General features: G+C 32.9%; 7 protein-coding genes across 7 annotated transcripts in view; all 7 read left to right on the top strand.

Annotated features, from left to right (window-relative positions):
• Positions 1-14,499, top strand: part of LOC126699248 (12-oxophytodienoate reductase 2-like) — an 82,416-nt gene extending 67,917 nt beyond the window's left edge. The window contains exon 7 of the mRNA XM_050396983.1: positions 14,362-14,499. The gene's annotated coding sequence lies outside the window, so the exon portion shown is untranslated. The remainder of the gene's footprint in view (positions 1-14,361) is intronic.
• The window catches only part of LOC126699243 (probable disease resistance protein At5g66900), a 45,201-nt gene that overhangs the window by 8,095 nt on the left and 11,828 nt on the right, over positions 1-25,278 (top strand). The window lies entirely within an intron of this gene.
• Positions 1,015-4,236, top strand: LOC126699836 (disease resistance protein Roq1-like). Its single transcript, XM_050397811.1, has 6 exons — positions 1,015-1,299; positions 1,383-1,501; positions 2,251-3,223; positions 3,409-3,681; positions 3,821-4,119; positions 4,209-4,236. The coding sequence occupies exons 1-6, from the start codon at positions 1,015-1,017 to the stop codon at positions 4,234-4,236; spliced, it is 1,977 nt and encodes a 658-aa protein (XP_050253768.1).
• On the top strand, positions 4,266-5,756 carry LOC126699250 (uncharacterized). Its single transcript, XM_050396987.1, has 2 exons — positions 4,266-4,865; positions 4,996-5,756. The coding sequence occupies exons 1-2, from the start codon at positions 4,560-4,562 to the stop codon at positions 5,503-5,505; spliced, it is 816 nt and encodes a 271-aa protein (XP_050252944.1). The 5' UTR covers positions 4,266-4,559; the 3' UTR covers positions 5,506-5,756.
• The window catches only part of LOC126699833 (probable disease resistance protein At5g66900), a 29,466-nt gene continuing 11,828 nt past the window's right edge, over positions 7,641-25,278 (top strand). The window contains exons 1-2 of the mRNA XM_050397809.1: positions 7,641-7,758; positions 24,042-24,613. The gene's annotated coding sequence lies outside the window, so the exon portion shown is untranslated. The remainder of the gene's footprint in view (positions 7,759-24,041; positions 24,614-25,278) is intronic.
• LOC126699244 (probable disease resistance protein At5g66900) lies at positions 7,711-13,468 on the top strand. Its single transcript, XM_050396955.1, has 5 exons — positions 7,711-8,320; positions 10,699-11,099; positions 11,504-11,865; positions 12,158-12,369; positions 12,466-13,468. Exons 1-5 carry the CDS (start codon positions 7,711-7,713, stop codon positions 13,302-13,304), a joined length of 2,424 nt encoding a protein of 807 aa, XP_050252912.1. The 3' UTR covers positions 13,305-13,468.
• Positions 13,932-14,499, top strand: LOC126699249 (12-oxophytodienoate reductase 2-like). Its single transcript, XM_050396986.1, has one exon. The coding sequence runs from the start codon at positions 13,970-13,972 to the stop codon at positions 14,483-14,485; it is 516 nt and encodes a 171-aa protein (XP_050252943.1). The 5' UTR covers positions 13,932-13,969; the 3' UTR covers positions 14,486-14,499.

The raw sequence follows: 25,278 nt of genomic DNA, 5'->3' as shown, positions 1-25,278 counted from the left end.
GATTGAGAGTGTGGATCCCATAAAAAAAAATGTGGAAAATTGTTGGTAAATCTGTGTCCACGTACTACATACTCAATAAAACCTAAAAAGAGTTATCTTATAATAAGAATAGTTGTGAAAAAAAATTATGGTCTTAATTCTCCAGTCATTCTCTTCCTCCCCATCTCTCTCTTTCTGTCATAGTGTCATGCCTCCGTTTCTCTCTCTCTACATCACGCTGCCGTTTCTCTCTCTTTATCATGCTGCTTCGGTACGCTTCTTCGCTGGTACGCTTCTTCGCCCTTTTTTTTTTTTTTTTGCTACTTTGCTTGGTGCTTGGTGCTTGGTGTTTGGGTGGTGAGAAAACATGGAAAAGTAGAGGGAAATATATATATTTTCTTATTTTGGTATGAACTCTGAATATATACATGATTTTGAGTTTTTTTTTTTTTTTGCTGGGTGCTTGGTGTTTGGATGATGAGAAAATGTGGGAAACCAAAGGGAATTTGGCTTTTTTTTTTTTTTTTTTTTGATCTGTTTGGTTTCTAAGAAATTGGAAGCAACCGAAAGCCGGCCAAACTGAACCGAACCGATTGAAATCCAGTCAGTTCGGTTCGGTGTTCCTCCCTTACAGTTCGGTGACGGTGCCAAATTTGGTAAAACCAAATATTTCGGTTCGGTGGAAAAACCGCAGTTCAAACCGACCAAACCGCACCGATTACACCCCTCCACGACTGTTCCCTACCAACAAATAGAAAAATACTAAAAAGGCAATATTAATATGTCCAGGAAACTGCTTGGAACATAACTCCCAAAGCTGTTCTCCAACGATAAATTAAAAAATAAAAAATATAAATATAGGATAGATGCTTAGGTATGACTTAATTTCTGATGAGTTTCTAATGATTTGACGTACAGAAAGTAAGCACTCTTAAGGCTCGGATGGTTCAATTTTCAGGTTTCAGGTTTCCATTTTCTTTGTTCTGAAACTCTCTTTGTAGATTTTCCACAAACAAGCTTGTTAGTAAGTTTCCAATGGCTTCCACTAGCTCTGAAAGACCCTCTTCATCATATTCAACTCCTATACAGCAATACGATGTTTTTATCAGTTTTCAGGGTGAAGACACCCGCAATACCTTTACAGACCATTTATATGAGGCATTGGAACGGGCGCACTTTGTTGTATTTAGAGACAACAAAAGTATCCAACCAGGAGAATATATTTCTTCAGCGCTCATTGACGCAATAGAAGGGTCCCAGTATGCAATCATTGTTTTATCAGAAAATTATGCTAGTTCCAAGTGGTGTTTGGATGAACTTGTCAAAATTGTTGAATGCAAAAATAAGACCAAACAGTGTTTCCGGTCTTTTACAATGTAAAACCCTCTGATGTACGCAAACAGACTGGGCCATTTGCAATTGATATTGCTCATGGAACCAGCGTCAACGATGAGAGGATAAAGAAGTGGAGCGATGCCTTGAGACTAGTGGCCAATATAGCCGGATGGGATATGGACCTAAGGTATATAATATCTTACTTTGCTTTAACCTGTGAGAAAGTAACATATATGTTGGATTCTTAATTTAATTTAATTTTTTTTTTTCAGATTTTTAACATCGTAAAATATTGTTTAGATACTATATATTGTGAAAGTAACATATTGTGTACTCTTTCCTTCGCCTCCCCAATCAAGACCATAATTTGTTTCACAATATATATATATATATATATATATAAACTAAAGTTGATATATATATTTTCTAGTTTGTATATATAAACTGCTATCATTCCTCAAATTTTGGGACCTTCTTATAATACACATCGTTAGAGCCGACCCTGACTTGTAGGCTGACATGCTTTGGTGAGAGACTGACTTGTAGACACTATAGCTTAGAGATTTCCTTGGCTGCTATCAATTTTATTTTTTTTTAAAAAAAGAAAAAAAAAAACCCTTATAAATTTAGCTAACAATCAATGTGTTGATACTTGGTATTACATTAATAACATAATAATAAATGAATAGAAATTACTAAAACTATGATTTTCAATTTTAATTCTAAAAAATCTATAAATTGACATTTTAATTAATGTGATTGGTATTACATCAACAAAATAATAAACACATTTTCTAGTTTTGCATTTAAAAGTTGATGCATGAGATTTATATGGTAAAAATTGCAGTAATTAATCTAGCATCATTTTAAGGATTTTTTTTTTTTTTTTTTTTTTTTTTTTTTTGTCTTCTCTACAGACTACAGTTCTAAATCAAGCGTCGTCGTCATTCAGGCAATTGTTAAACTTATAAGAGAATCTGTTGATGGAAACAACTTCCTAAATATTTCCGAAGATCTTGTTGGAATGGAATCCAGTGTGAAGGAAATGATGGATTTAGTAAATAAAAGGTTGAAAGATGTTCTCTTTATTGGGATTTGGGGGGTTGGTGGGGTGGGAAAGACAACTTTGGCGGGAATTATTTATTGCGAAATTTCTCAAGATTTTGATGACAAAAGCTTTATTTATTTTAAACATGATACAGAAACTGGAAATCTAGTTTCTTATCAAGTGGAAGTTCTTAAGCACATTTTCAAAAGAGTATTTAATATAACAAGTATTTATAGTGGAAAGCAGATTATTAGGAAAATGCTCTGTGGTAGAAAGGTTCTTATTGCTCTTGATAATGTGTCTGAAAAAGGCCAACTAGATGCAATTGTGGGGAGCCATGATTGGTTTGCTCAAGGGAGTAGAATCATTATAACAAGTGAAGACAGACAGTTGTTGGTAACACATGAAGTGGATGATATATATGAGGTAAAGCCAGTAGATAATTATAAAGCGTTGGAGCTCTTTAGTAGGAAAGCCTTTAAGCAAGCCCATCCTGAAAATGATTTTGTGAAGTATGCTCAAGGCCTTCCTTTAGCTCTTGAATGTTTTGGTTCCTTCTTACATAACAAAGAAATAGATGTATGGAAAAGTTACTTGGGTGAACTAGAGGAAAATTCTGAAGGAGAAATTTTAACTAAACTTGAAATTATTTATAAGAGAATATTGGACAAGAATGTGAAAGGATTATTTTTGGACATTGCATTTTTCTTCAAGAGAATGGACAAAAATCAAGTTGCAAATATTCTAAATGATCCTGGTTATCTTGCAAACCTAGTATTTCTACAGAACAATTCTCTCATTACTATTTTTCAAGGAAAATTATGGATGCATGATTTGCTACAAGCAGTGGGTAGGGCAATGGTTCGTCATGAAGCAATACACGAGCCTGGAAGACGAAGTAGGTTGTGGAAGTAAGAGGATATTTTTTCTATACTGAGGAATAATACTGTAAGTGCATTAATATATATACACATAAGCTTAGGGAAGTATACATTTCTATAATTTTCCAAATTTCCTACACTAATTTCGTTTTTGATGGTAACTAGGGAACAGAATATGTTAAAGGCATGATGCTAAACTCCCCTCCATGTAAAGAAGACTTGAATGCCAATGCCTTCTCAAAGATGGAAGGACTAGAGTTGATTAAGATCTGCAGTGCAGTCCGTTTTTGGGGCCCTAATCATCTTTCTAATCAATTACGAATGATGGAATGGCATGATTATCAATTGAAATCCATGCCAAGGAGTTTTCGACCATGCAATCTTGTTGAACTTACTATGCCTAATAGCCAGCTTGAACAACTACCAGAAGTATTTAATGTAAGATTGTTACTAATGCAATTTATTATTATTATTATTATTATTATTATTATTATTATTATTATTATTATTATTACTGTAAATTAGACTAAGTTATTATATGCTTAATTTTTCATATTTATTTTTTGTTTTATCACAGAATTTGAACCTGCTAAGAGCTATGGACCTTAGTTACTCTCAAAACTTAATCAAGACTCCTGATTTCAGTGGATTTCAAAATCTTAGGAGTTTGACTTTTCAAGGTTGTACAAGACTGTATAATGTTCATCCATCAGTTGGAGCTCTCCAAAATCTTACTTTATTAAATCTAAAAGATTGTGAAAGTCTTAAGAACCTTCCACAGGAGATCAAATTAGAATCCCTTGAAGTTCTTATTCTATCAGACTGTGCAAGACTCGAGAAGCTTTCAGATGAGATTGGGGAAAATATGACACGCTTGTCAAAGCTTTATTTGGGCAGGACTGCCATAAAAGAACTACCATCATCAATCAAACATCTAGCTGGCCTGACCATATTGAATCTTAAAGATTGCAAGTACCTCTCGAGTTTTCCTAGTGCCATTTGTGCTTTGACATATCTTGAAATCCTTACTCTATCTGGATGTAGGGTTCAACTACCAAAATCACGTCATTTACCCGGGCTCTCCCTTGCTTTATGGACACAGATTTTTCCATGCTCAACGTCCTGAACCAGAGCCCGCCAACCTGCTGTTACCCGAGTCATTCTCAGGATTAAGCTCTTTAAAATCTCTTGACCTAAGTGATTGCAATTTGTCAGATGGAGCACTCCCTGATCTTAGTAGCTTATCCTCACTGCGGTCTCTGAATCTGAGCAAAAACAATTTTACACGCTTGCCTGATGCCATTTCAAAACTTTCTATGCTTAAACTTCTTTTCTCGGATAATTGTAGCAAGCTTCAATCATTGTCATGTCTTTCATTAAGTACGAAGTATGTAATGGCACGAGGATGTACTTCATTGGAAAATTATTCAAATAACTCTGTTGTCTGGACTTCGGCTGAAGCAGGATTGGCTTTTATTAATTGCCTTAGCTTTCTTGAGGATGAAGAAGGAAAAATCACCGAGGGTTTTTTGCTGGACAGCTTGCTCGAGAATGGAGGCAAAATAATTGAGAATTCTTTGCCAGATATACACTTCCAGCCATTGTGGCAAAGTTACATGGAGGTTTTTCTCTCACAAACATGCATGCATTGAAAACATCTTTTTACACTTTTTATTTTTATTTTTTATTTTTTTATTTTTTTTATATACAAAAATTTGAACATCTTTTTGCTTTTGCATTAATATTTTACAGGATCATATTCGTGAAAGTGAAGAATTTTATAGCGTGTTAAATCAGATTGAAATTCCAACGTGGTTCGACCATCAGAATCGTGGGTCAGATGTTTCAATCCCGCTACATCAGTATGATACTAATTGGACAGGAATTGCTCTATCTGTTGATATTAAAGTCCAAAAAAATTTGAGCGAGGTTTCTCCTGGTGATCCTACAGATTTTCATGAATTTCGTTTGGAAATGCACGGTGGTCCTGAAGATTTTCCACGAAACTATGAGTTCCCTAGAGACAAAATTCATGTTGGCTCATTTCAGTCATTTGGAATTTGGCTATATATTTCGCATGCGAAGTTAGGAGTACTATTACATGGATGTGATGACATTAGGCCATTCATTAAAACCTACAGCCCAGATATTGAGATTAAAGGGTGTGGTGCACGTATACTCCATGAGCCAGATTTGGTACAATTTGTACAAATCTTAAGCCAACAAATTTTTCGGAACGGAAGATTTTTGGCGGGCTCATGAGGCACCCCTCTCACAACAAGAATGAGCTGCCCCAGCCTCTCTCTGATGACCTCAGTAGACATCGTGAAGTTTTCATGAAATATCATATGGGCAAGCCCAAAACCGTGATGACGAGGCGGAATCCGGTCCAATCCAATGCTATTGTAGGTGCCTACAATTCATCTCTAAACACCATATTTTTGTCACTTTTTTCTGTCATGATAGCTTAGTGAGTGTATATATATTATCAATATACAACTTTTTGGTGTCTATATTTTTTAAAGGGTCTAAAATATTTTCACACGTTAATCACAATTAATTTTAAAAAAAAAAATTTAAACAATTGGATCAAATAAGGAAAATAATGTTTTAAAGTTTTTCCTTTTTGTTATTATGTACTTGGGGAAAGGGGGATTTGAACTCTAGAGACATTAGAAAGTGCGATATGTAATTTTAGATAAGAAGAATGGCCTAATCTTATATTTTTCTGATAAAAATAAATAAATAAATCTGCAGCTGATCTAAGACTTTGTTTGTTAGCATCTCCTTTGAACTTCGATCTGTTTGCAGGAGCTTTCCCCAAACTTTTATTAGGCGTATTGCTAAACCATGAATGCGCAATCATTTCCTCACTTTTGTATTTAAAACGATGGCTAGTGAGTGGAACCAATAAGAAGTAAAAAGATTCTCTTTCTTTTTTCTTTTCTTTTTTTATGAAAAACTCGTAACTTTATTAAGAAGAAGATAAATTCATTACATCATGATGACCTATGATGAATTCGTAACTTTTTTTTTTATTCTCTTATCTTCATCTATTTGTTGGGACTATTATCCCAAATTTGATGACCCATGATGTTAGATACTTAAGTGTGTTGGATGTCAGATACTCAATCAGCTATGGTTCTTGACATTACATCATGGCTATTGGAATCATGTTTATTTCTTTCTTTCTTTCTTTTTCTTTTAAGGTGTGTACTTACTTCTTTGCTAACAAAGTAATTACTTCTATTTTTTTTGGACTTTGATTTATTTCCCCCCCGAGTATCTTATTTTAATGTACACACATGGCACTCCAGATGCAACACAAATTTTCAAAGGGATTGACAATCAACAAGGACAGAAAAAACTCTATAAAAAAAAAAAAGGACAGAAAAATAACAAAAATAAACCTAGGAATCAGTAGACGACACAAGAATCATGTATAAAAGAACTAATTTTTATCATAAAGTATATGATATGAAAACATTTGGTGTTTTTTTTATAGTAAATCCCCATATATCATATAGTATATTTAAGACACCACCATATGAACAATATATGTGGTAGCTTTAGCATGGTCCTATGGTTTATACTTTGCTTCCCTTCTAAGTCAATATTTAAAAAGATTCTCCCAAGAAAAAAGAACTAATTTTTAGCATAAAGTATATGATATGAAAGCATTTGGTGTTTTTTTTATAGTAAATCACCATATATCGTATAGAATATTTAAGGCACCAACATATGAACAATATATTTAGTAGCTTTATCATGGTCCTATGTTTATACCCTGCTTCTCTTCTAAGTCAATATTTACTCCCAAAAAAGTAGAAGAAGAAGAAAAAGAAGAAAGAAAGTCATTATTTAAAAACAATGAAGCCAATGTGCTCAAACTTGGAAACTTCCAGGTTCGTGGCATGAAATTATATGCGAAATTGCAGATAGAAGTGTAAATCTATTACTTCAGAGTTTAGTCTTTTATTCCAAAAAAAAAAAACTTTAGCATCTTCTTAAGGTTTATACTTTATGCCTTCTTTCTAAGTCTACTCAAAAACACAAAGAAGTCATTGTGTTCAAACTGGGAAACTTCCAGGTTCGTGGCATGAAATTACATGCACAATTGCAGATAAAAGTATAAATCTGTTACTTGGTCTAGTCTTTTATTTATACCCCTATGATTGTTTTCCAGGGAAGAAGCATACATTCTTCTTTCATCTCAAATGGCTTTACTTTGATCCTCTGCTCCGTTTCCTTATCAGCACAAGGTAACTGATCAGAAGAAACAGGAGATAGAGATCTAAATTGGTATCCATTTAAAAAAAAAAAAAAAAAAAAAAAATCTGTTTGGCCTATTCCTTGATATGTAGTGTGTTTGTTTCTTAACTAGTTTCCAAAGATCTTGCATACAGAATCTTTGGTTTCTTTTCTTTTGTCATATTGGAGGTTTGAGTTAGTTTGCAAAGCAAAGCTATGGCATCATTGGTAGGAGGGGCTGCTCTGGGGGCAGTGTTTGGAGAGGTAGTTAATGTGTTGCATGACACATTTAAGAGTGTTGGAAGTGATGCCCTTATGTTCAAGTCAATTCTTAAAAGCCTCAAACACAATCTAGATCTTATAGATCCAGTGGTTAAAGACATAACACGATTGAACGAAATACTTGATCACCGAGAAGAGGAAACAAAGAGCTTGATCGAAGATATGAGGAAGGCCAAGGAGCTCATTGGCATGTTGGACAACCAAGAGTTGGACTCCTCTTTCGAGAAAGAACTTGCAGAGTTGAATGAGTCCATTGTGACATTCTTTCAGCTTCATATCCCAGCTCAGAACAGAAGGGATATATTGCAGATTTTGGAGAAGCAGAATTTTCTTTGCAAGCGAATGGAGTCGCTAGCGATTAAAAGTGGGGCAACGTGTGTGGTTCCTCCACCCCCGGATTTTACTGTCGGCATGGATCTGCCTTTGATGGTGTTGAAGACGCAGCTGCTGAATAAGAAGAGGCAGCAGATTCTACTGACTGCCCCTGGAGGATGCGGAAAGACCACACTGGTGAAAATGCTTGGTCATGACCAGGAAATTAAAGGTATTTGATCTCTCTCTTCTTTTTTGTGTATGTAATTTTATATGCATAATTGGCATGTGCTTGCATATTCTTAAAGTTATTTATTGTGCTAGTATGTGGATCTTAGTAAACTGTTAGGTACTACCTAAAACAAAATACGTATAGAAGTTTGTTAAAATGCTATATAAACAAGAATGCTACACATTTTTTATTATTTTTAAATCAGATGAGAAAAGTACAATGCTGTGTTATGGTTTAATGAACACCTGACACACTCATGCATTACGACTAGCAATAAAATACTCAATAATCTTAAGCTACAGTCGTTTATATCACAACTACTGCATTACGACTAGCAGTAAAATACTCAATAATCTTAAGGTACAATCGTTTATATCACAACTAGCAAACTCAATCCTTCTTCGAATCAACTAATTTATCAGTTGAATTCTTAACAAAGTTCATTGTTTAATCTCAAATTGAACTATTGCTTGAATTTTATAAGCACTAGAGGCAGATCCTGCATGTTGTACATGATAATATTTTTAGGATAGTCTCATTATTATTTTTTTACAAATTGTACTAATTTAATAAATAGTAATGTAATTCATAATCATATTTTCATTTATTATAAAAACAATCACAAAATGTAATCTTTATATATATATATATATATATATATAATTTCTGTTGTACCAAAATCAAAACAATACATTTTTTTCTCAAGAATTCAAAGGCAATGTAGTGAAATATTAATTTTTAATAAAATTAATTTTTAATATTTTGTATATCATTAAAATGTATATATAATTTGGAAATTATACTTTTAGTTTTAAACAAACTTTTTCAAACCCAATTTTTTCTACCACACAGTCAAAAACACCAAGAAACGTATCTAAAAAAATTAATAAAACTCAACAAAACTACAATTCAAAATAATAATAAAAAGAAAGGGAAAAATAAAAGATTGTAACTCTTTTTCCTTTTAAAAAATCCAAGGGTATAATTCCAAAGGGGAAAAAAGTAGAGAATTGTTTTTGAAAAAGAAGAAGTATTGTGTTAATTTTGCTATAATCTAATGTTACATCTAATCCAATATGTGAAAAATGAATAGGTAAATAAATAATTTGACACACAAAATTGAATTTGTTTTGCTTAAGAATCTCAAAGAATACACTAATAAGATAAGGAATATAAAGAACGATATAAAATATTCATAAACGCTTAAAACAAAATAATTGCTCAAGCATCTAAGAACATCATATAAAAAAGACATAACAATCCACTACTAATTTGTTAAACAAAATATTTATAAACAGTGAAAGTAAACTGCACAAAAATCATTGTCTTCAACTACACCAACTGTTCTTAATTAGCTTATCCAAATTATTTTGTTATTTTTCAAATAAATTAAAACCTGAAAACAACACAAAATTTGACATATTATAATATGATTTTCCTCAAATAAAATCAACAACAAACACTATTCATTAAAAGTATTTAGTGTTGGAAAGAAAATGATAAAAAATAAATAAAATAAAAAAAAACTTGTATTAAGGAACACATATGAATTAGTCAATAATATTCATCAATCTAAGGTAAAGAAGCAAGAAAAATAAAAAATTTCAACCAAAAAAAAAAAGAAAAAAAAAAGGTTGAGAGAGGAATATATATAGACAACATTTTTATTTTGATTTTTCATTGATTTATTATTTAGTTATAATATCAAAATTAAAGTAGATGAATATGTAAAGTTAAAACCGTCTAAAATGAATTTGTAAAGCAAATATTATTTTCTATTTAATATTGTAAAAAAAAATTAGAGGTAAAAATAAATATGAAAAAGACTAACGGTGTGGTCAATGACGTAACAGATGAGGTAGCTTAATAGGAACGTAGCAATAATAAATACTATACTTTAACTTTTATATATATATATATATATATATATATTTTATAGATGAGTAATTGGAATAAATGGGATTGCAATGCAATCACACATGAAGATTTGAATTTCTGCAAGTGAAATTAAACTACGATTCATAAAAATTAAAAAGTAAAGGTGAAATTAAACTACAGTTTGAAACAAATTTATGTCTCATTAGGTAAGATATGATAGGCCTTTGCTAATTATGTTCATTATTTTGTGTTAACCCTCTTGACAGTCATGAAGCACTGTTCTTGGAATATTTCATCCACTGCATTTATTGCCTTAGAAGTGTAGTAACAAAGAAAATGTAACATACACACACGCTCACCTCTTAATCTTAGCTGCGATTGAAATTGTGTGTAATTCACTTCATCTGCCCACCATTATTATACATGTTTTCAGTTTACAATGTTATAAGAAATGAAATGTGCCTCAATGGCAACTTTCTAACTGGATTGTTTTTGGGTAGGAAAATTTAAGGACAATATTTTTTTTGTCCCCGTTTCTAAAAATTTCAACCTGATGGTCATTGCGCGAAGACTATATCAATATATAAGTGATCAGGTGCCCGAGTTCCAAAGTGATGAAGATGCAATCAACCAGCTACGGGAAGGACTGGCCAAAATTGGATCAAATCCTATATTATTGATCTTGGATGATGTTTGGTCTGGATCAGAATTCCGTCTTAAGAAGTTTAAGTTTGATATTCCAAATTACAATATTCTGGTGACCTCAAGAACTGCACTTCCAGGATTTAGCTTTACATATTACTTAAATCCGTTGAATGATGACTATGCAACGATGCTGCTTCATCATTCAGCATCTCTGCAACATGAGAGTTCTAACATTCCTGTTGAAGCCATCAAAAAGGTGCTTTGTCAATCTTTCATAAATATTCGGATGAAAAGTGCTTAATTTTATTTATACTTTTCACCATTGGTTAAGGTATGTATATGCATATGAATGACGAAATACTATCTAGTTTTGGTCTTGATGAGTACATGATACCGTATGTACCCTATTCCCAACCAAAAAAAAAAGAAAAAAAATGTATTTACCAAAATCACTCATACATACATTTGAGCTTGCTTGTTTTGTTTTGAACCAATTGTTCCCAAAACTTGAGTGAAAAAGGAGAAAGATAAGAAGGTCCTACTAGCCTTGTTTCATATTTCAAAACAATTTCATGTGGTTTGAGTTACTATAACATTGACCAATATTACCCCTGTAGCCTCCAAACTATGACTGATTTTTTTTGGTTGCATAAATTGCAGATAGTGAGAGGCTGTGGTGGGTTCCCACTGGCGCTCGAAGTGATTGGTGGATTACTCGATGAGAACCCTGTTGAGGCCTGGTGCAGTATAGCTGAGAATTGGTCTAATAGTCATTATATTTTCAATTCTAATTCTGATTTGCTTGATTGTCTTCGAAAAAGCCTAGAAATTTCAGATCATGAGGTCATCTTCAAAGAATGTTTCATGGATCTAGGTTCATTTCCTGAAGACCAAAGGATCCCTGTGGCTGCCCTTGTTGATATGTGGGCAGAATTACATAAACTAGATGAAGTTGGCAACAAAGCCATTGACAATTTACATAAAATCGCCACCCGGAATCTGGCTAATCTTGTGAGGAAAAGGTATACTAACTCTTTATTTCTATGGTCTGATATTCTTGTAGCCTCTTTCTTCATGCAACCATTGCTAGTTGCTAGATATAATTAGTAATAACTCTGTACACAGCCTTAGGCACAAATTATTGTAATGTCCTATAGGTTATAGCTTAATTAACTTCTTATGGCAATAACATTTTATCATAGATTATTTGAGATATACTTTTTACATTTGAAGTAAGAAATATTTATTTTTTTATGAAACATTTGAAGAAATAATTTCAACCTTTCCAACTTATAATTTTTGTCCAATCACCAGGAAAGATGCAGGTAAGATCAACAAATATCACAATGAAGACTATGTCACACAACATGATCTTCTTAGAGAGCTAGCTATATTTGAAAGCTGCCAGGGGCCAGAAAGACAAAGGCAAAGATTGATTATGGCCATAAGTGGAAACACTCTACCAAGTTGGTGCACAGAACAGAATCAGCAACCCATCAATGCCCGCTTGTTAACAATCTCAACTGGTTTGTTCATGTTTCCCTCTATCACACATGCATAAACATGCGTGCACATAATACATGTTGAGTGCCCTCTCACATCATATATAATACTTTTTGCAGATGAATTGTTCTCATCAACTTGGAGCAACATTCAAGCACCCAAAGTTGAGGTTCTAGTTCTGAACTTCCAAACAAAGAATTATAGCTTACCTAAGTTTGTGGATACAATGGATAATCTCAAGGTTTTGATCATCACTAATTATGGTTTCTTTCCTACTGAATTAAGAAATTTTCAACTACTCAATTCTCTACCCGATTTAAAGACAATCAGATTGGAGAAGGTTTCAATCCCTTCCCTTTTCAAGGCCCCTGTATTGTTGAAGAGTTTGAAGAAAATATCCTTGTTCATGTGTAATATTGGTCAGGCTTTTGGAAATTGTACTATCCAAGTTTCAGATGCAGTGCCAAATCTAATGGAGATAAACATTGACTATTGTAATGATCTTGTGGAATTGCCTGTAGTGCTGTGTGATGTTATCCTCCTGAAAACACTCATTATCACCAATTGTCATCAACTGTCTACACTTCCCAAAGAGATTGGAAAGCTAGTGAATTTAGAAGTGTTTAGGCTTAGGTCCTGTACTGATTTATCTGAGTTGCCAGAATCTATCACAGGCCTCAAAAACTTAAAACTTCTCGACATATCTGATTGCCTAAGCATTAGACACTTGCCAAAAGAGATTGGTGAGTTATGTAAATTAGAGGAGATCCACATGAAAGGGTGCTTGAGCTTGTGTAATGAGTTGCCACCATCAACTACAAATCTTGAGCAATTGAAGCTTGTGATATGTGATGAAGAGAGGGCTAAGTTTTGGGAGCCTATCAAGGAAGTTCTTACCAATCTAGAGGTCAAGGTGGCTGAAAAAGATATCAACTTGACTTGGCTTCTCAAACCATGATTTCTGAGAATTGTTTCTTTTTGGAAACTTTTGTAGGCTTTGTCAACTTATTATCATTGTCTTCTACTCTTTGTTTCTTTTTCTTTGCATTTCGATCAGATTGAACACATGAAAAAATATGTATCAGTGGAAAATATGATTGTTTTAAATCCTAGAATTACGTAGATTTTTGTGTTTCCTTTATTTTATGATTTTATTTTTCGGGAAGAAAATATTGGTTTCATATCTAAAGTTTGTTTGAAATCAGACAAACATGATAGAAAATCAACAGAAAGTAAAATTGTTTTTAATAATTTAAGGACCATACAAAAACTAAAAGTTTATAAGAACAAAAATTCAAATTCCATGTAAACTTTAATAATGAGACAAACGCTGTTTCTTTGTGCTGGTCTTTGATTTAAATTTGTTATTCTTTGACCACCCATTGGTTTTTTCTTGGTCAAGAACAAGAAGCTCTTTTCTATACTATTTCCTGCCTAATCTGAATTTTGACAGCCATTTGTCTAAATTCATATCATACGAAAACAGATGATCCATCCACATCATTGGAGTCCACTGTATATACATAATAATGAGGGTTTTTTTTTTTTTTTTTTTTTTGGTCCTTCTCATAAGTCATAATGAGTTGCCTTTCGTGACAAAAATGGAAGAGTGTTTATGGACTTATGGAATCTAGAGACTCGGATCCAAAATCTTTGGGCCTTTACATGGCTAAATCCTTAAACAAATATGGTATTCTTTACTGCCACATGGTTGAGCCAAGAATGAAGACAGTTGGAGAAATATGTGACTGTCCCCATAGTCTTGTGCCAATGAGAAAGGCTTTTAAGGGTAACTTTTTTGTTGCTGGGGGTTATGACAGGGAAGATGGGAACAGAGCTATTGCAGAAAACCATACAGATCTTGTTGTTTATGGTCGTCTGTTTTTAGCCAATCCAGATTTGCCTAAGAGATTTAAGCTCAATGCTCCTCTCAACAAGTACAACAGAGACACATTCTACATATCTGACCCTGTCCTTGGATACACTGATTATCCATTCCTTGAAGACATTGTTAGGTTTTCAAGGAGAAGAGTGAAAATATATTGTCCAAAAACATTGCCCTATGTAATTTCTTTCTTGTTTTTCGTGTTTTCATTGTACTGTACAAGTGCAACAAAAAAATTTGATAGATCTAAATAATTTTGAAGTGGTTATTCTCTTCCAGTGATAATATTGTTGGTGCTGATCTGCTTTTGAGCCAGACTAATCATGATTTTGAAGCATAATTTGGCTATTACAAGCAATGATTCTTTACTTTAACTGGCAACTATGCACATAGGATTTTGCCTTCAGCTTTAGTTACAATGGACTCAATCTCCTTTACTTTTTGGCATACATAAGGTCTGCATTGAACCATTATAAGTGGCTACTCAATTGCTTGTGATATTATCCATATTTAGGGCACGTAGGCTTATTTTCTCACTTCCATTCATAATAAAGTGACTAAATTTCAATCTAGTTGTCAACCTTATATTTCTAAGCTTGAGACCAATTGTGTACAAAATATTTGACATTAAGCACAAACACAAGTGGAGTTTACAAATGGAATTATACACATACACATGATTTGCAAACAGCATTTCATCAGTTTCTTGGCAACCCAGAGGAGTCTAAGAAAAGTTATTTATGATTGACAATTGGCATTATAAGGTTAGCTCCAATGTTTATAGTTGAAAAGCAAAGAAAGTCAGGAGGATTATCTCTGGATTGAAGAGAACATATACATAACTTATTCTTTACTAAATGAAAAGGTGAATATACTGTGCAAAGATCAATCAAAGCTAACACCAGAGCTAGCAACATCTTCAGGAACCAATATATCAAAATCACTGAGACCATTCTGCAGTCATTCCTGTGCTGCTAACATGGATCTCTGTACCAACATTAATTGAACACCATACATGCCTTGCTGGTTCAGTTCCTGGATCCTGGTCAATAGTAATATGTTTCCCATTAGTGCCCTATAACTATATTGTCCATCTTGAAGCAGAGGAAAAACTCAACAGCACTAATCAAGTTAAAGTAGACTAAAATAAGTTCACTAATGTGAATTGAGGAAGCAATTGCTTTGAATTGTAATGGGTTCAGGTAATTTAAGATGCTGGGAGCAGGTATAGATAAATGATAAATCCAAAGCCAACCTATGATATTTTTCATTTGCATCCAATCTAAATATTGAAAGCTGCATAGAGTTATTGTTAGAATTTTTGGACAAAGCTGTAGCATCTCAAGGATGAGTATGGGAGAAAGGACAGACATACGGATGACAAGTTTGCACAGCACTGCAGAAATTAAGAGTAAGTAAGAGAAGATCAGACAGGAGATAGAAGTGGAATTGAAAATTCTTCAAGTCTCATGAGGCCTCTGGGCAGTCTCACCTGAAAGATAACATATAGAAACTTACCGTTAGCAGTAAGGACTTTTAATTAGTTGAATTTTCTATGCATAGAAGTAGATAATAAAATTTCGAACTCTCCTAGATGCATAGCACAGAAACATCCATTTACTGTGAACATGAACTTAGCATTTAGCCAAATTTTATGTGTCCACATTCGCATATCATTCCTTTATGTTTGTGTGTGAGATTTCAACCAGGATTCCATAAAAAAATTTGATAATGGCTAAGTTACTAATATGGATTTGAGTTTGTCCATAGAAATTTTCAAATTGCAAAGGCAAGTTTGGTCTTCTAAAGCCACAATTACTCTATCCAATATGGGGAATCGGATGGAAAGAATGCCAAACTTTTTTTTATTCTTTTGAGAAAGGATAAAAATGCCAAACTAAAATAATTATAATTAAATAAATAAACAAGTGAGGAATTATATTTAGTAAGCCTAACAATGCCAAAGTGCTCAAAACTAGGGATGGCCATGGATAGGATATGGATCGGGTATACACATACCGGACCCGACTCAAAAAGTTTGCCCATGGATACCCGATGATCAATCCCCGTTAATATCCATACCCGAATCTTATCCGAATATATTATCCATGGATATCCATACCCTATTCGAAACCCGAAACCCATTTAATTTTTTTTTTTTAATTCAAAACATTTTAACATAAAAACTAACCAATCTTAAAAATGAAAAAACTAATCAATAAAAAAATTTTATTGATTTGTTTGTATCTGCTTTTTTTTTTTTTTTTTTTTTTTTGAGATAGAGATAGAAATTTTATTAGATAAAAATGTAATAAAATAAAGAAACAACATTTTCCTCTACCTCTTCAGTTGTTTGTCAAGCAAATGGCAACTCCTAAAATAAATTTTACAAAATCAAGGTCAATGTAACAGTAATAAAAGTCACTTTTAGTTAGTGTAAAATATTTCCATTGGATGAAGCCTCCCTGAAACTTTCATAAGTGGCGTATCAAAATAACTCTGAAAATTTTCAACCTCAAGAGTAGCACTCATTAAATCCATACCTATTAACTCGGGCTGGAAAATCTGAGCTTTGATCACGAAAATACAATATTTTCACAACTATTTCATGACTTACAAATTGACAGGTATGACTGAGTTAAGAACTTGCTACTTTCGAACAATTGTGAAAATTTTTGTGGTCAATGATTTTGTAGTCTATGTCACCTGTTGCGTCAACGTGAGGAAATAGCATGTACTAGTTGCAATTACCAAACGTCAACTTTTGTTACTTGTATAGTTTAATCATCCCATCTTTCTATGGTTTCACACCTGTCGTGTTGTGGTTTTTATTAGTGGTTGGGGAATATTAATAGGACCCAGATGACTGAGTCAATCCCTTTGCAAAAGTAGTAGGGTTTTTTTTTTTTTTTTTTTTTTTTTTTTTTTTGGGTTGAGATTATAGTTGGGCATGCACTTGTTGTATACTCGTCAGAGTTAAATACAAGTTTTGCTTTGTGCTTGTAAACCTTATTAACTTAATAAGATTTAGGGTTTTTTTTTTTTTTTTTTACGGGTCGAGTTTGGATAATATCCATACCCTACCCGAACAATTCGGGTAATATCCAAACCTTACCCGGTTAAGCTCTACCCATGAAGAACCGGATATTACCTAAAACATTTGGTTTGGATAGGGTTGGATATCTATTACCCAATGGGTATGGTCATCCCTACTCAAAACACAAAGACAAAGATCATAAACTTGACTCACAAAAATAATGGACCGCGCAATAAAATAGATAAGACAAAATAGTTAAAATAAACTAAAATATTAAAGTAGTAAGTTAAAAAATAATGATTCCAACTCATCCACCAACAATCACTAATTATAAATTCATCAACCTATGATTTTACATGGAGGTTTTTCTCTCACAAACATGCATGCATTGAAAACATCTTTTTACACTTTTTTATTTTTTATTTAATTTGAACATCTTTTTACTTTTGCATTAATATTTTACAGGACCATATTCGTGAAAGTGAAGAATTTTATAGCGTGTTAAATCAAATTGAAATTCCAACGTGGTTAGACCATCAGAATCGTGGGTCATATGTTTCAATCCAGCTACATCAGTATGATACTAATTGGATAGGAATTGCTCTATATGTTGATATTAAAGTCCAAAAAAACTTAAGCGAGGTTTCTCCTGGTGATCCTACAGAGTTTCATGAGTTTCGTTTGAAAATGCACGGTGGTCCTGCAGTGGCGACTCCAGGAATTTTGCCCAGGGTGTTCCTATTTCACTTTGAAAAAATTTCGGGTCATTTCGGTCTATTTCAAGTGTTTTGGGACGTTTCGGTAAATACCGGCTGAAATTTAAGATTTGGCCGGCATGAAGCTTGTGCTTAAAAAAAAAAAAATGTTCTTAAAACCAAAACAAATTTGCATTCTGTACACCGAAAAACCTCAAAAGGAAAAAAAAATATGAAAAGAAAAGAAATGAACAAATGTAACTGTACAATAAACTATAAGTTCATTTGAAATATTAATAAAATTATTAATTATTGTTGTTTAGTTGTTTCATTAATTTGTTTATCTTTTATAAACTATAATTATAAAATTTGTTGTTTCATGAATTATAAAATTATTAATTGTTATTTAGCCTAACATAATTTAATTTATTTGTCTTTTATAATGTATTGGTTAATTTAATTATACAACTTTAATTATTGTTGTTTAGCGTAACAATAAATTATATTGCTTTAATTTGTTTGTCATTAATTATACTGCTTTAATTTGTTATATTGTTTAGCCCCTTGTACATATTACACATTTCATGTGTAGCACAATAATTAAAGTAGTGTAATGTGCTGCACATTACACTGTTTTAATTATTGTTTACCCGGCCCCAGCCCATTAGCCCATCTACTCCTCCCACTCAACAAACAAGCACAAGCCTAATGCCCCAATCACAATAACCTGCCAATCAGAAAATTTCACAATCACAATACACAGTACATGTTTCTCAAAAAAAAAAAAAAAAAACAATACACAGTACACATTATACTAAGAGATACTGAGTAAAGTTAGATATTAAAGAATAAAGAGAGAGAACCATTCAGTGAGAACCATTCATTACTTTCATTTCATTTTTTCATTTCAGTGAGATAAAGAGAGAGAGAGACCAGTGGTGACTCTAGGAATTTTGCCCAGGATGTTCCTATTTCACTTTGAAAAAATTTCAGGTCATTTCGATCTATTTCAAGTGTTTTGGGACGTTTCGGTAAATACCGGCCGAAATTTAAGATTTGGCCGGCATGAAGCTTGTGCTTAAAAAAAAAAAATGTTCTTAAAACCAAAACAAATTTGCATTCTGTACACCGAAAAACCTCAAAAGGAAAAAAAAAATATGAAAAGAAAAGAAATGAACAAATGTAACCGTACAATAAACTATAAGTTCATTTGAAATATTAATAAAATTATTAATTATTGTTGTTTAGTTGTTTCATTAATTTGTTTATCTTTTATAAACTATAATTATAAAATTTGTTGTTTCATGAATTATAAAATTATTAATTGTTATTTAGCCTAACATAATTTAATTTATTTGTCTTTTATAATGTATTGGTTAATTTAATTATACAACTTTAATTATTGTTGTTTAGCGTAACAATAAATTATATTGCTTTAATTTGTTTGTCATTAATTATACTGCTTTAATTTGTTATATTGTTTAGCCCCTTATACATATTACACATTTCATGTGTAGCACAATAATTAAAGTAGTGTAATGTGCAGCACATTACACTGTTTTAATTATTGTTTACCCGGCCCCAGCCCATCAGCCCATCTACTCCTCCCATTCAACAAACAAGCACAAGCCTAATGCCCCAATCACAATAACCTGCCAATCAGAAAATTTCACAATCACAATACACAGTACATGTTTCTCAAAAAAAAAAAAAAAACAATACACAGTACACATTATACTAAGAGATACTGAGTAAAGTTAGATATTAAAGAATAAAGAGAGAGAACCATTTAGTGAGAACCATTCATTACTTTCATTTCATTTTTTCATTTCAGTGAGATAAAGAGAGAGAGAGACCAGTGGCGACTCCAGGAATTTTGCCCAGGGTGTTCCTATTTCACTTTGAAAAAATTTCAGGTCATTTCGGTCTATTTCAAGTGTTTTGGGACGTTTCGGTAAATGCCGGCCGAAATTTAAGATTTGGCCGGCATGAAGCTTGTGCTTAAAAAAAAAATGTTCTTAAAACCAAAACAAATTTGCATTCTGTACACCGAAAAACCTCAAAAGGAAAAAAAAATATGAAAAGAAAAGAAATGAACAAATGTAACCGTACAATAAACTATAAGTTCATTTGAAATATTAATAAAATTATTAATTATTGTTGTTTAGTTGTTTCATTAATTTGTTTATCTTTTATAAACTATAATTATAAAATTTGTTGTTTCATGAATTATAAAATTATTAATTGTTATTTAGCCTAACATAATTTAATTTATTTGTCTTTTATAATGTATTGGTTAATTTAATTATACAACTTTAATTATTGTTGTTTAGCGTAACAATAAATTATATTGCTTTAATTTGTTTGTCATTAATTATACTGCTTTAATTTGTTATATTGTTTAGCCCCTTATACATATTACACATTTCATGTGTAGCACAATAATTAAAGTAGTGTAATGTGCAGCACATTATACTGTTTTAATTATTGTTTACCCAGCCCCAGCCCATCAGCCCATCTACTCCTCCCACTCAACAAACAAGCACAAGCCTAATGCCCTAATCACAATAACCTGTCAATCAGAAAATTTCACAATCACAATACACAGTACATGTTTCTCAAAAAAAAAAAAAAACAATACACAGTACACATTATACTAAGAGATACTGAGTAAAGTTAGATATTAAAGAATAAAGAGAGAGAACCATTCAGTGAGAACCATTCATTACTTTCATTTCATTTTTTCATTTCAGTGAGATAAAGAGAGAGAGAGACTGAGAGAGATTCAGAGAGAAAAAGATAGAAATACCTTGAGGGAGGGAGCACCGAGCGGCGAGCACCAAGCTGCGAGCGGCGAGCTCCGAGCACCGAGCATCGGAGCAGAGCAATCTGCGATCTGCGATGAGGGGCGAGCGAGCGAGCGACGGGGCCGACGAGCGATCTACAGCTACGGCGACGTGACCTGCAATCGATCTACGGCGATGGTGTCGACGTGACCGTGGGTTTGGTTTTGGACCTTTGGTTTGCTCTGTATTGGGGGTTTTTTTTTTTTTTTTTTTGATAAACACTAAAACACCTCCTCTGTATTGGAGTTTGTTTTGCTTCTGCTCTTTATAGACTGACTGTATTGGGGCTTGGTTTTCTCTGCCAGTGACGTGACCGTGGGTAAGGGTTTGATTTCTGATTCTCTGTGTTGGTTTTTTTTTTTTTTTTTTTTTTTTTTGAGAATCCGTGGGTGGGTTTGCTACCTCTGTAATCTATTGGGCTTCCCGTGGGCTTGGCTCGGTTACAATTTTTTTTTTTTTTTTTTTTTTTTTTTTTTCAGATTTTAGTTCAATTTTTTTTTTTTTTTTTTTTTTTTTTTTTTTTTTTGCTTGAAAGTAGAACAGATAATTTTTTTTTTTAATTTGAGGACGTTTCTAATTTTGTGACTGAGGGTGTTCCTAATTTTGTGATCAGGGTGTTCCTAATACAGCTTAAATATAATTTTTTTTTTTTTTAATAATTTTTTTCAGTTCAGGGTGTTCCTGGGAACACCCTGAGTTGTACGTGGCGCCGCCACTGTGGTCCAGAAGATTTTCCACGAAACTATAAGTTCCCTAGAGACAAAATTCATGTTGGCTCATTTGGAATTTGGCTATATATTTCACATGCGAAGTTAGGAGTACCATTACATGGATGTGATGACATTAGGGCATTCATTAAAACCAACAGCCCAGATATTGAGATTAAAGGGTGTGGTGCACGTATACTCCATGAGCGAGATTTGGTACAATTTGCACAAATCTTAAGCCAACAAATTTTTGGGAACGGAAGATTTTTGGCGGGCTCATGAGGCGGCCCTCTCACAACAAGAATGAGCTGCCCTGGCCTCTCTCTGATGACCTCAGTAGACATCGTGAAGTTTTCGTGAAATATCATATGCGCAAGCCCAAAACCGTGATGACGAGGTGGAATCCGGTTCAATCCAATGCTATTGTAGGTGCCTGCAATTCATCTCTAAACACCATATTTTTGTCACTTTTCTTCTGTCATGGTATACAACTTTTTGGTGTCTATTTTTTTAAAGGGTCTAAAATGTTTTCACACATTAATAACAATTAATTTTTTATTTTTAAATCTTTGAACGATAGGATCAAATAAGGAAAATAATGTTTTGAAGTTTTTCCTTTTTATTATTAAAAGGAAAAACTATATGTACTTGGGGAAAGGGGGATTTGAACTCTAGAGACATTAGAAAGTGCAATATGTAATTGTAGATAAGAAGAATGGCCTAATCTTATATTTTTCTTATAAAAATAAATAAATAAATCTGCAGCTGATTTAAGACTTAGTTTGTCAGCATCTCCTTTGAACTTCTGTCTGCAGGAGCTTTCCCCAAACTTTTATTAATTAAGCGTATTTCTAAACCATGAATGTGCAATCATTTCCTCACTTTTGTATTTAAATCGATGGCTAGTGAGTGGAACCAAGAAGTAAAAAGATTCTCTTTTTTTTTTTTTTTGGATGAAAAACTCGTAACTTGATTAAGAAGAAGATAAATTCATTATATCATGATGACCTATGATGAATTTGTAACTTTTTTTTTTTTTATTCTCTTATCTTCATCTATTTGTTGGGACTATTATCCCAAATTTGATGACCTATGATGTTAGATACTTAAGTGTGTTGATGTTAGATACTCAATCAGCTATGGTTCTTGACATTACATCATGGCTATCGGAATCATGTTTATTTCTTTCTTTCTTTCTTTTTCTTTTATGGTGTGTACTTACTCTTCTATTCTTTTTAGACTTTGATTTCTTTTCCCCGAGTACCTTATTTTAATGTACACACATGGCTCTCCAGATGCAACACAAATTTTCAAAGGGATTGACAATCAACAAGGACAGAAAAAATCTCTCTCTCAAAAAAAAAAAAAAAACAAAGACAGAAAATAACAAAAATAAACCTAGGAATCAGTAGATGACACAAGAATCATGTATAAGAGAACTAATTTTTATCAAAAAGTATATGATATGAAAACATTTGGTGTTTCTTTTATGGTAATCTCCATATATCATATAGTATACTTAAGACACCCACATATGAACAATATATTTAGTAGCTTTAGCATGGTCCTATGGCTTATACTTTGCTTCCCTTCTAAGTCAATATTTAAAAAGATTCTCCCAAGAAAAAAGAACTAATTTTTAGCATACAGTAGATGATATGAAAATATTTTGTGTTTTTTTTTATTTTTTTATTTTTTATTTTTTTATTTTTTATAGTAAATCACCATATATCATAAAGAATATTTAAGGCACCAACATATGAACAATACATTTAGTAGCTTTAACATGGTCCTATGTTTATAACCTGCTTCTCTTCTAAGTCAATATTTACTCCCAAAAAAGAAGAAGAAGAAGAAGAATGAAAGTCATTATTTAAAAACAACGAAGTCAATGTGCTCAAACTTGGATACTTCCAGGTTCGTGGCATGAAATTATATGCACAATTGCAGATAGAAGTGTAAATCTATTACTTCAGAGTTTAGTCTTTTATTCCAAATAATAATAAATAAATAAATAAAACTCTAGCATCTTCTTAAGGTTTATACTTTATGCCTTCCTTCTAAGTCTATACTCAAAAACACAAAGAAGTCAATGTGTTCAAACTGGGAAACTTCCAGGTTCGTGGCATGAAATTACATGCACAATTGCAGATAAAAGTAAATATCTGTTACTTGGTTTAGTCTTTTATTTATACCCCTATGATTGTTTTCCAGGGAAGAAGCATACATTCTTCTTTCATCTCAAATGGCTTTACTTTGATCCTCTGCTCTCTTTCCTTATCAGCGCAAGGTAACTGATCAGGAGAAACAGAAGAGATAGAGATCTAAATTGGTATCCAATAGTTTTTTTTTTAGTATTTGGCCTATTCCTTGATAAGTTGATATGTAGTGTGTTTGTTTCTTAACTAGTTTCCAAAGATCTTTGGTTTCTTTTCTTTTGTCATATTGGTAGTTTGAGTTAGTTTGCAAAGCAAAGCTATGGCATCATTGGTAGGAGGGCTGCTCTGGGGGCAGTGTTTGGAGAGGTATTTAATGTGTTGCATGACACGGTTAAGAGTGTTGGAAGCGATGCCCTTATGTTCAAGCCAATTCTTAAAAGCGTCAAATTCAATCTAGATCTTTTAGGTCCAGTGGTTAAAGAGATAACACGATTAAATGAAATACTTGGTCACCGAGAAGAGGAAACAAAGAGCTTGATCGAAGATATGAGGAAGGCCAAGGAGCTCATTGGCATGTTGGACAACCAAGAGTTGGACTACCCTTCACAAGCCTCTTTTGGGAGAGAACTTGCAGAGTTGGATGAGTCCGTTGTGACATTCTTTCAGCTTCATATCTCAGCTCAGAACAGAAGGGATATATTGCAGATTTTGGAGAAGCAGAATTTTCTTTGCAAGCGAATGGAGTCGCTAGCGATTAAAAGTGGGGCAACGTGTGTGGTCCCTCCACCCCGGATTTTACTGTTGGGATGGATCTGCCATTGATGGTGTTGAAGATGCAGCTGCTGAATGAGAAGAGGCAGCAGATTCTACTGACTGCCCCTGGAGGATGCGGAAAGACCACACTGGTGAAAATGCTTGGTCATGACCAGGAAATAAAGGTATTTGATCTCTCTCTTCTTTTTTGTGTATGTAATTTTATATGCATAATTGGCATGTGTTTGCATATTCTTAAAGCTATTTATTGTGCTAGTATGTGGATCTTAGTAAACTGTTAGGTACCACCTAAAACAAAATACGTATAGAAGTCTGTTAAAATGCTATATAAACAAGAATGCTACACATTTTTTATTTTTTTTTTAAATCAGATGAGAAAGAAGTACAATGCTGTGTTATGGTTTAATGAACACCTGACACACTCAAGCATTACGACTAGCAATAAAATACTCAATAATCTTAAGCTACAATTAATCGATTATATCGCAACTACTGCATTACGACTAGCAGCAAAATACTCAATAATCTTAAGGTACAATCGTTTATATCACAACTAGCAATTTTTTCAAACCCAATTTTTTCTACCACACAATCAAAAACACCAAGAAACGTATCTAAAAAAATTAATAAAACTCAACAAAACTACAATTCAAAATAATAATAAAAAGAAAGGGAAAAATAAAAGATTGTAACTCTTTTTCCTTTTAAAAAAACCAAGGGTACAATTCCAAAGGGGAAAAAAGTAGAGAATTGTTTTTGAAAAAGAAGAAGTGTTGTGTTAATTTTGCTATAATCTAATGTTACATCTAATCCAACATGTGAAAAATGA

This window comes from Quercus robur, chromosome 9 (genome assembly GCF_932294415.1).
Source record: "Quercus robur chromosome 9, dhQueRobu3.1, whole genome shotgun sequence".
Classification (NCBI taxonomy): domain Eukaryota; kingdom Viridiplantae; phylum Streptophyta; class Magnoliopsida; order Fagales; family Fagaceae; genus Quercus; species Quercus robur.
The sequence above is the reverse complement of the archived record's forward strand: the minus strand, read 5'-3'. Positions and strand labels throughout refer to the sequence as shown.